Source organism: Furipterus horrens, unplaced genomic scaffold (genome assembly GCF_987537825.1).
Source record: "Furipterus horrens unplaced genomic scaffold, mFurHor1.1.pri manual_scaffold_5, whole genome shotgun sequence".
Taxonomy (NCBI): Eukaryota; Metazoa; Chordata; class Mammalia; order Chiroptera; family Furipteridae; genus Furipterus; species Furipterus horrens.
Window position 1 is genome coordinate 52,500,699 of NW_028327175.1, and position 12,413 is coordinate 52,513,111.

The 12,413-nt window shown below is 35.3% G+C and overlaps 1 protein-coding gene across 1 annotated transcript in view; it reads left to right on the forward strand.

The window, feature by feature from the left end:
• Positions 1-12,413, forward strand: part of ATG10 (autophagy related 10) — a 222,954-nt gene that overhangs the window by 143,911 nt on the left and 66,630 nt on the right. Inside the window, exon 5 of the mRNA XM_090278978.1 lies at positions 7,550-7,647. Within this exon, the coding sequence (XP_090135104.1) occupies positions 7,550-7,647 (98 nt within the window). The remainder of the gene's footprint in view (positions 1-7,549; positions 7,648-12,413) is intronic.

Here is a 12,413-nt window from a genome sequence, read left to right on the forward strand (position 1 = left end):
TGCTTCTGCTAGGTTAAGTGTTTAATCTTATTTAAATGAGAGATTAGAGCATCATGCTTTGTTATAATTTTCTTAACACTGTGTGGACAGTTTAAGGTGACTCAAAATTACTGCTCTTTGTGCTGTTTGTTGGGAATTTTTCTCATAAAACTACATTATAACATTCATAAACTTTGTTGTGTGATTAAGAGGTGTCTTACATTTATTTTCTACTCAAAATTACTAAACAGATACATAACATTTAAAAAATTGGGGCTTGCCCTGGCTGGTGTGGCTCAGTGGATTGAGTGCCGGCCTGTGAACCAAAGGTTCACCAGTTTGATCCCTAGTCAGGGCACGTGCCTCGGTTGCGGGCCAGGTCCCCAGGTGCGGGCATGCAAGAGGCAACCACACGTTGATGTTTCTCTCTGTCTATTTCTCCCTCCCAAGCTCTTTGTCTAAAAATAAATAAATAAAATCTTAAAAAAATAAAAAATAAAAAAGCCAAAGACAAATTGGGTAAAGAATGGAGAGGGCTAGAGAATTTGACTTTTAAAAAAATTGGGGGCTGATATTTGGAAGATAGGTAATTAATAAACAAGAGTTTTAAACCACTTACTTGCACTATATTAGTTAGGTGTACTTGGTTGCAAATAATTTAACCTGACCATGAGAAGCAGAAAAGCACATATTGAAGGGGTAGATCCTAGAGTCAACCAAAGGCTTGAGAATGACAAGATAAAGGAATGCCTCTTTTGGGCTTTAGTGGTGCAAGGTGGGGCTCTGTCTTCCACTTATGTTGGAATTTCTCTCCTAAATTGGAAGTCTGTTTGGTACTGAAAAATGAAATACCCATGATATCTTTGTCTACTTAATACTATGGATTTATGTATGAGGTTTTAAAAATATAATCATGAAACACTTAGCCAATGAATTTCTTATCATGATTGTTCAGTCTTTATTCTTAGTAATAATTGTGCTAATTGCTCAAGATTAGTGTTTAATATTCATCTATCCAACCACTGAAAAATGTCTATGCACAAGGCATGAAGATCTTCCTGGAATGTAGAGATGAATAAAGGCGATCAGAGGTGGATCATACCCTCGAGGAGCTTATGGTCTAGTAAGGGAACCAGGTCTGAAATTCCCTGTAAAAAGAAAGAATATGTTAAGCGACATACGAGAGGTAAAAATTGTCACTAGGCAGAGAGCAAATTGGTATTTTCCAGGGGCTGTGGAGGTGGGAAAAATGGGGAAATGTTGTTCAAAGGGTACAAATTTTCAGTTATAAGATGAATAAGTTCTGGGAATCTAATGTAGAGCATGATGACTATAGTTAATAATGCTGTATTATATACTTGAAAGTTATTAAGAAGGTAAATTTTAAAAGTTCTCACTGTACATACCCCCAAAAAGGTAACTATGTGAGGTGATGGATGTATTAATTAATGAGGTAGTCATTTCCCAATATATATGTATATCAAACTATCATGTTCTATACATTAAATCACACAGTGTTATATGTTCATTATATCTCAGTAAAACTGAGTAAAAAATTGCGACCAGGGCTCAGAGGGCAGAGATCACCTTGAGCTGGAGTAATCCAGAGAGGCCATGCTGCTGGACTTGGGGTTTGTCCATGCAGCGATGAGGGAGATGGCAGGTCAGGCCTGGTAAGAAAACCAAGAAAGGGAAAAGTCTAGATACTCCTAGGTTAGGCAGCGCTGGTGGAGACTACTAGTGACAACAGCAACAACAACAATATAACTAATGTGTGTGCGTGCGTGACCCTTTATAGTTTACAGAAAGCTCCTGGGTACAGAACTTGCAGTGTAGGGTTAGTGCAGGGTCTGGAGCTGGATGCCTTGGTTCTGATTCCTAGCTCTGCTACTAACTAACTGTATGACCTTGGGGAAGATATTGAACTTTGTTTCCTTTCTTTCATCATTGGAAAAAAATTGAGATAATAATAAGACCACGTTCATAGAGTTTTGAAGATTGTGAGCTAATATATAAAAAAGGGCTTGACACATAGTACCTTTCACCAACGCTCGCAGAGCTATATTTCCTGGTCCTCACAATAACATTGTAGGTAGGAACTGTTATTATCCCATGCACAGGCATAAGAACTGAGTGTTCAGAGGAGTGAAATGATTTATTCAAGGGTGCCTGGAAAACTAAGGAGTGGAGGCTCAAACTCCATAGCCTTTCTCTTTTTCCCACGTGACACTGCCATTCAAGTAACAACCAAAATTTAAGGAACAGGAGTCGATTAATTCATGTCACACATAAGTAAAAAGAATCTGTATTTGGGAAATTTTCATTCAGATTTCCTGAAATTAAGAAAGATACAAAATGCTAAAAAAAGAAAAAATGTATGTAGGGATAAATAAGAATTGCAGAATTAGCCAGCATAGTAACTGTTCTGAATGCACAGGAACAATTAACACTCATTACATATCACAATGCAATTTTCTCACTGAAGCAAAAGTGAATTTTCCCCTTTGGTGGAGCATCCTCTCTGCCTTACTGTGGAGTGTGACATGAATTTTTATATCTTTCAAGCTCTCTTGAAGACAATATATTGAATAATGGCACATTTCATTGTGAAAAATCCACTCTTTCCTTTTTATTCGTAGCATGTTATTCTTAAATTTACTCTAAATAACTTACTTTTTCTCCTAATCTTTGTTTTAAGAGTTATGAAACTTTAGTGAAACCGTGCGCAGTAGGATAGAGGTGCCTTCGGCATGCTTGTACTAGAGTTAGGTAGTGCTAGTGAACTACTTCACGCCGTTATTTGGTTCATGAAAACTAATAGCCTTGAGAAATTTAATTTAGAAAGCTGCACATTTTGAGTAATATATAGATTACTTGACATGTAGGTTATTATTCAATCGAGAGATTTTATATGAAAATTTTAAATTAAATGCTACTGGCAGTTGCTAAAGATTGTATTTTTAATTATTCTATTTTTCACTCAGTGTCTCTTCTTTTGTCATTGACATTTTAGGTTGCTGACAGGATATTCCTTTAGCTCAAATCTGTGCTGTGATTCCAGGTGATAGAGACACACAGTAGGCACTCAGTAAATGCTTGTTGTTAAGTAAATGACCTTACTTGCCCTGCTCACTTTGTGGGTTGCTGCTGAAATTACTTTGGCTTCTACTTCACATTTTCAAGTATGCAAGGGATTTTACTGAGCTTCTCAGCCTCAGTGTGATTAATGAGATTTCTAACCATGTTCAAATTGGTGCTATCGAATATCTAAGGTCTGAAACTAGAGAGTTGTTGATTGAGTATGCTTATGTCTCCTCTGACTGAGGCCAGACAGAAAAAATAGACCCTCTTAACAGGGCTTAAAGTTTCTGATCGAAGATACTTTGAACTGAACACGAAGGCACATGATGTGTTACATGTACTTGTTTATGCCCATATTTTAACTTAAGCTAAAGGTTTGTCTAGAGAGATATATAGATATAAAATTGCAAAATTCTACAAGTGTCTGCCGTATTTAAGCTATCTTTGTAATGTGGTTTTTTCATGTGTTTGACTATGTCAGTGCAATGATTTCATTGGAATTTCTGAAAGCTCAATTTGGTTTTGGAATTATTAGCCACAATCATATTTGAATTTATTTTAGGTGTCAGTAGTGTATGGCACAGGTGAATATATTGCTGATTAGGTCAAAAATGTTTGTCTTTGTGTAAAAGAACACAAAGGTAACTTTTAAAAAATTATTTATTTTTTTTGTTTATGCTATTAGAGTTGTTCCTGCTTTTCCTCCCTTTCCCCACCTCCACCCCTCCCTAAGTCAATCCCCATATTTTTGTCCATGTCCATGGATTGTACATAAATGTCCTTTGGGTAATCCCTTTGTAATCTTTCATCCATGCCTCTTCCTCCTTTTTGGCAGTTTTCAGTCTGTTTCATGGATCTAAGTTTCTGTTATTCTTTTGTTCATTAGTTTATTGCGTTCATCAGATTCTACTTATAAGTGAGATCATGTGGTATTTTTCTTTCACTAACTGGCTTAATTCACTTAGTGTAATATTCTCCAGGTCCATCCATGATGTTTTAAAATGTAAGAGTTTCTTCTTTTTTACTGCTACATAGTATTCTATTGTGTAAATGTACCACCGCTTTTTTATCCACTCATCTGATGGGTATTTAAGCTGTTTCCAAATCTTGGCTATTGTAAATAGCGCTGCTATAAACATAGGGGTATATATATATATATATTTTGTATTGGTGTTTTGGGATCCTTAGGATATATCTCAGAGGTGGAATCACTGGGTCAAAAGAGAGTTTCATTTTTAATTTTTAAAGGATACTCCATATTGTTTTCCACAGTGGCTGCACCAATCTGCATGCCCACCAATAGTGCACTAGGGGTCCCTTTTCTCCACATCCTCTCCAACACCTGTTGTTTGTTGATTTATTGATGGTAGCCAGTCTGACACGTGTAAGGTGATATCTCACGGAGGTTTTAGTTTGCATTTCTTGATGATTGTATGTTTTTGATCATAAGGGTGTGAGCTATGAATAGGCAAACCAGTGATGAAGTCTTAGGAAGAGAACCAACATCATACTATATTGAATCATTTTTGTCATATCTATATGTGAGAGACAAAGCTATATCACCCAGATCTTCTATAGTGCAAATGGTCAGCAGAAACAGGAGAGACTGACACTCTTGTCAAGGTAGTTTGCACAAGCACTCATTTAACTATCATTAATACATATGTTTTTAAATGGTTCTGTAAATGCAATAGAGAATGAAGTCACATCCATTCACTTAAAATACACTGTTCTCTTTACAGCAAGTGGTAGCACTCTTATTAACATGCACACAGGAGTGTCATATGTATTTTTATGTTTTGAAATTATTTTTAAGTCCTTGTGATTATCTGTTATTCTAAGTTGACCAATCACTTTTTAATTCCTGTATTTGAAGTTGTTAATTTTTTTCCTAAATTTGGTGTTGTTTGAAAACTTATGGCATATAACCTCAATTCTAACATCAAATCTGATGTAAATATTCTATAACATTTGTTCTGGGTCTTTCTGCATTGTTGATATGCTGCTGATTATTGCATTTTGTATGAATGTTTCTTGCAGAGTATGCAAGTTTTTGACAGGAGTATGTCCAAACCATTAACTCCATCCTTAGATTGTTGACTGAAATATTTTCAGGAGTAAAATTATAATCATTACTAATTACTAGATAGTAAACCAGGATTCTTCTCTAGGTCTCCAAAGCCTTTCTTTGTCTTCAATAAAATAAAGCTAGGGAAGGCATTCTTTCATTTATCAGTTATACAGTGAATACTTAGGAAGCATTTGCAATGTGTGAATGAGGCTGAGAGCTACACAGTGGGACCACAGTGGTGGACTGATGCCGACTTTGCCTTCTGAGGCCATATGGAACAGCAGGAAGAGCACTGAGGTGTGATTCCTGACACTTGAATTCCAGTTCTAGTGCAATCATGAACTAATTGCAAAATTTTGGTAGATGTATATCTCTCAAGACGTTGGTTCCTTATTTATAAAATTAGTAATTATACCAGCTCTAATGTTTTATTATCTTGCAATTTTATTTATTCCAACTTTGATATCTGAAAATTATTTTGAAAGCATGTCATCATTTTATAATTTGATTATTTCATTTACTATTTGACACTGAAGTACTTAAGATCCTATTCTCCTCTTCCAACATAAACACACACACATGCACATGTGCATATTTTGAAGATGTATACTGCTTATCTTAAGGGCAAAATTTGGCCCTACTCTGTAAATGTGTTCAGAAAACAATATAACACAGATATTGAAGGCAGCTTGTTTTTAACTTGTAGCTAAACATGACATTCAAATGTTAATTGGATGAATAAATCTTGTTCATTTTACAGACATGGAAATGTCAATGGAATAAAACTATTTATCACAAGATAATGGTCTCCTGCCGCCAGATAAATGCCAAGATGAAGATACTTATTGAAAATGTATCAAAATATTCTATTGCTATTTATTGAAAATAAAGGTTGAGGAAAAGTTCAACTTTTCAGGTCAAACATGAGAAATGCACTGCCTGTGGTATTAGTGTATTACTATATCAAACGCAATGTGCATGGTAGAGAAACATGAGGAAATTCTAAGAAATAATGGTCTATAAAGGAATCTTTCAGCTTTGCAGTGTGAGCCTTACTGTACTGTAATAGTGCAGTAGGGACTGGGAGGAGACCCCTAATATTTATTTAGCTCTTATTAGGTGTCTGACACAGTCCTGAGTGTGGTTACTTAAGCCTTGCAAGAAAGAAATGTGAAAAGGATTACTGTCCTCATTTTATAGGTATAGTTAAAAGCAAAATAACTCGCAGTCACATAGAGAATAAGTATGAACATTAGGGTTCAAATTCAGCCCAGACTCCAAATCTTTCTCCTACCCACCACATCTCTAATTATATGCTGTAAGCCTGAATTCAATGCATTTTAGTTTTGAGGTTTTTTAGTATATTATTTCCCCAAGTTTTGTTGCATTTGGTAGCCAAATATTTCTTTGTATCTAATGATTTAATAGACTGATGAATTTTCTTTAAATGATATTGTCCACTTGCCTAAGGAAAACAGCACACCCGTATGTTAGACCACCTTCTTTTTAGCAGTGCATAGTTAGAAGTCTTTAGATTAATTTCCGGCTTTCTTTTCTGAACTTGGATATCTATTTTTCCATTTTATATTCTGTCATAGTGGTCTTCATAAAATACGTTTATTTGAGTGGTTAAGAATATAGATAATAACTGAAGCTGTTTAAACAAAGAAAATGGAAAATATTGTTCACTGAAGCTTTTACTAATCACTTCATGCCAGTCTTTTCTCAGGTTCCTTCATCCCTAACATCACTTTGTCCACGTGCCACAAACACTGGGTGTTTATGTCCCCATCCTCTGGGCTGTCAGAAAACTGCAGTTTGCCTTTGGCAGCAACTTTCTTTCTACCCAGTATTTTAGTTATTGACATACTATTGATATACTTGTCATAGTTTCCCTAGTAGTAAGGCAGGCCTCTTCCTAGGATAAATTGTGTGTTTTCCTTCTCTCTCTTCTCTATGATATCCAACAGGGTGACGTGAACATTACTGGTACTCAGTCAATGAGAGTGAAAGTGGTCTGTGTATGGTTTCTGGTTTTAAGGACTGCAGAAAGCGTAAAGACTTCAGAGGTATCCATAGTGCACCCTTCTGAATACAGGAGTCTGTCTATGCTTGTGTCTATTAGTTCTCTCTAAAACACATTTGGATTTTATTGGTTTTGTAAAATTCATAGAGGCATTGAAGAAACAGATGATTTAACTGCTAGATGGTTATGAAGGAGAAAGACTTGAATGTTTAAATGTCTCTAAGGAAGAAAATAGTGATTCATACAGCACTCTTTTGATATATAGGAGTATGTGTACTAGTAAGGATTTTTTAAAAAGTCATAATATTTTTCTGATGATTTTAGATAAGACACAAAGCACCACTGCGTCACACGGATTACTAACTGACGGTCTTTACCATGTGCTTTCACAGATGGAAGACCTTTGTCTCTGAAAGACGTATGGGAAGGAGTCAATCAGTGCTACCGGACACGGCTGCAGCAGGGGCCCTGGGACACTATTACCCAACAGGTTGGAGAACATTTTCATTTTATTATATTTGATCCTTCCCCTCTGCTCATTTTTCCTCTAGTTCTCTCTTCCCTACTCTTTTTCCTATCTCACTCTTCTACATACTTACAAATTTCAATCCAAAGACAGTTTCATTTATAAACAAACAAACCTTCCCAGACCCAGACTTGGGTTAGCCTCCCTGTTATCAACTCTCATAACACCCTGTAATTTTTCTCATAGTGCTTAGCACATTTTAAATTATATATTTGGATATTTAAAAAGTTAATGACAGTCCTCTACACTGTACTGTGTGCAGTCACGTGGACAGATCATGTCTGTTTTACTCTTCATTGTATATGCAGCACCAGCCTAGTTCTTAAAATATAGTAGATGCTCAATAGCAATGTATTAAATAAATGAGAATAGAAACTAAGTTGACATATACACTAAATAGATGATTTAGCTGGTGTCACCTCTGATGTTCCAAAGGTTTACTTCTAGGAGTATTTGCAAAAATTAACTTTTGATTAATAATAGCTTTGCATTAGTGATCTAAAAAAGCAGAGAAAATAGATCTGCAAAAGTAAATATAAAAAGTAGATTTGCAAAAGTAGAGGAAATAGATCTGTCAATCATATATATCATTATTACTACCTTGCTAAAATCAGCAGTTAATTATTTTAGAAATTTAAAAATATTTATCACCTTGCAACCAATCATGGTTTCCTTAAACATCATTTTTACTTATATCAAAATCTTATTTTTCCACGGCTCTGTTAAGCTTAATCAAAGCTTCCTTTAATAGTGACTTTATCAACCATTAGCATTTTTATGCCCTCTTATGTGTTTGATCATAATAATGACAGTTTACCTACCAATCAGCATAAGAATCCTTAGCATTTTGTAAGTAGTTCTTTGACAATGATTACAAATGACCATTTTCTAGGTTTTAATTGAAGACAAAACTAGATTTAAGTATATGTCTCTTTCACACTGCCCCTCAAATTAATTTTTTCCTTTTCTTTCCTACTTTGACTCTCCTAGATTAAACCATATAGACTCGCCTGAAACAATTAGTAAAGCCTCCTACCTCTCTCTGGTCCTCTGCTCTTTTCCTCCCTGCCTCTTACCATTAGTCACATGTTAACTATTGCTGCTTTTACCCTACCCATGTGCAAACCTGCAGTAGATTCCCGAGGGCCTATGACATGTGGTCTAAACACCTCAGCTGGCCTTCAGTGGCTGCCACTCCCTGGCTGCCAAACATAGCCATTCATTTCCCTGAACCTATCTTGTGCATTTTGTTTTTGGAATTCTTTCCAGGTTTAATACCATCCCCGTTGCCTTTGTTCTGTCTTTATTTCCTCCTTTTGTTCTCTCTCCTGTCCCTTTCTCTGAAACCCCCTCAGCTAACAAGAGCGCCCCCCTTTGAAATCCTAGTTATGTAGAATAGGCATGGGGTAGTTGCTATGGTAAAGAGTAAAGAGATATATAAGCAAACCAGCTGTAAATATTTTTGGCAGGAGCATTTTATTTTATGCAAAATATTTTAGATTGACCTTTAAGTATGTCAAGGTGAGTGCTAAGAGTTTCACCTTCCAATGTCTTGTCAATGACCACAAGCCATCCAAAAATGTGTATTGCAACATCAGAATCCACAGGACCCAGAACATGCATAATTGAAAGAGTGAAGGAGGATGGCAAAGGACAGAAGAAGAGAGCATCCAAAAATATATGTTTTTAACTTTAGTGCCTTTTTTCTCAGTTTCTTATCAGTTATGTTTCTCATGATGTTCCTGATCCCAGTTCTTATCCTTTTCCTTTTTTTTTTTTTGTCTCTGGCAGCTCTGTTATTAATCTCCTCAATGCAAATGTAAGCACAGTTGCTGGCGGTCTCTGCCATTTTGGGTTGTTTTTTCTTTTGTTTTATTGTTGTTCAATTACAGTTGTCCCAATTTTTACCCCATTGCTCTCCCCTGCCCCACCCAACCCCTGGTATTTTGGGTTTTAATTCTATACATCTTTGTTCTGACTCATGTCATATATGAACAAGATTTTGAACTCATCTCTGTTTTCTTAGTTTCCTAATATGATGCTACAAATATATTTCATTCCATTAATAGAATTCCTAAGTTGCTAAACCAACCAAATGAACCAGCATGTACCTGACCTGTTGTTAATGGAATTGATTAATATCTTTTTTTTATAGGCATTTAAGTGTCATATTGATAGACTATTAGTGTATGATTTTTTCCTACCTATCATAGCATAGTAGTAATTATCAAATCTGATCATGATAAATTACTATTCCTAACACCAAGTGTGGACCCATTTAATAGGAGGGTGATTTGATATAACCAAACTACAACACAACCACAGTAGTCCCTCTCTATATCACAGTTCACTTATCGCGGTCTCACTGTATTGTGGGATTTTAAAAAATATTATATTTAATTACTTATTGCGGATTTTTTGCTTTATTGTGGGTTTTTGTGGTACTGTATATGTATGTTGTTAAAGTTACGTAGGTTAAGAGTGTAGAATATGTTTAAGAACATAAGTAGTGTTTATAAAAGTGTGGAAAAGGTTAATAAGGGAGTGGGAAAGGTTAATAAGGGACTGAGAATGGTTTATAAGTGTGTGGGAAGGGTTTATAAAGCCTTAAAATATATATAAATACTAAAATAAATGTAGGGTTCCTACTTCGTGGATTTTCACCTATCTCAGGGGGGTCTAGAATGTAATACTCATGATAAGTGAGGGAATACTGTATAACATATAGATGTTCCTTTGAAATTTGTCTTACAGGGATTGATTTGTAGACATCTCTCTCACTTTGGATAACAAACTTTATTTAAGCTTTAGAATTGCTTATCTCAGTGTATGTACAGGCACTAAAGACATAGCAAGAGAAACACATTTGTTGCCATTGCACTACTTGGCATTTGAAAATCATCATGAGTATTTCCTTTAAGGTCTTGGCTTTTAATCCCAGAATGGCTAATAGGTTGGTATTTATGCTCTCCTTTTTGCTTGAGATCTTTGAGAGGATGGGTCTTCATTTTTGTAAGGCTGCATGTGGAGAAAAATAGTGGATGAAAGGGAAGTTATAATACAGCACAAGAGAAGAATGAGCTGATAGAATATAGGGTGGGGCAAAAGTAGGTTTACAGTTGTATGTGAAAGACTTTATTCTTGTATTATTATTTATTAACTATTGTTTTATTTTTCATATGAACAGCTGTAAATCTACTTTTGCCATGCCCTGTATTGGTGTCACCAAATACTAGTAGATCACCGTTTTTGCAGAATTATACTTAAGAACCATTAGCTTACAGACTGAACGTGATAATAATATCCTGTCCCCTAGAGAGGCTTAAAAACAAAAGCAGGCTTCACATAATATAAAATGCATTTCAGTTCATTTTCAGGCTTGATTGTGCTTTTATAGTTTTTGCTCTTCATCTTTAGTAATCACACTTCTGTTCTCTCAGCATTTGTCTTGATGATAAGGACCTGCTCATGTCAGACACGAACCCTCTCTTTTGAAGGCAAACCACTCATGAATCTCATACATTTGATTATGGTGATTACTTATCTGCTTTTGTCCAACATTACAGACTATCTATTATCTCAACCCTGCAGCCTAATAAAGAACTTCCAAAAAAAAGTTAACAGATACCTAGGTTAGATCTACTACCTAAATTGGTAGAGTGAATATTACAATAATGATCACTGGAAGATGTGGGCTCTATGTTTTAGGTAAAGAGCTGCTGTGATCATGGCACTATCTAAAGTCATTAAACTAAAAAAGGCATACTTTTGATTTTACTTGAAGATATGTGTGTTTATGTATGTGAATATGTAGTGGTCAGATAAGTAATTTTTTCTTACCGTTCTTTTTTTATAAACATATACAAAATTAGAGATGATAATATAGTATACTAACAAACCCATGGCTGATATTATTATAGTAGTAGTAGTAGTATTTTACCCAATGTGGAATTTTTTTGGAACCAAATCCTAGACATATTATCCCATCCATAAATATTTAAGGAGATAACTTTAAAAGGTAAGGGCTCTACACAAATGTTTATAGCCCATGGAAACAACCTAGATGTCCTTGAGAGGGCAGATGGTTAAACTAACTGTCATAGATCCTCACCATGGAATATTACTCAGCAATGGAAAGGAACCAACTATTGATAGACTCAACAGCCTAGATGAATCTCTGGGTTATTGTGCTGAGTTTAAAAGGCCAGTCCCAAAAGCTTGCATAGTGTGTGAGATTCCATTTACCTAACATTTTTGAAAGGACAACTATAGATTGGAAAACAGATAAGTGGTTGCCAGGGGGTTAGAGAGGGAAGTGTGGGTGGGAGAGAAGTGGGTTTGGAGGGTATGGATCTGACCGTACCACTGTCAGGATCTTGGCTGTGATATTGTACTATAGTTTTGCAAGATGTTACCATTGGGGGAACTGGGTGAAGTGTATGAGAGATCTTTTTGTATTATTTTTTAGAACTGCATGTGAATCTACTATTATCTAAACATAAAAAATTTAATTTAAAAAGAAAGGTAAGGACTCAAAAATATATTCACAATTCTGCTATCGCAACTAAATTTTTTAATTTCTTCATATCTTTAAATAACAATTGATGTTTAAATTTTCCTGTGTTTGTTTTTATGCTTTCTTTGATGAGGATCCAAATAATCTTTATACATTAAAATGATTAACATCTTTTAAGACATTTTGAATCTAAGATTCTCAGTTTCCCTCTTTT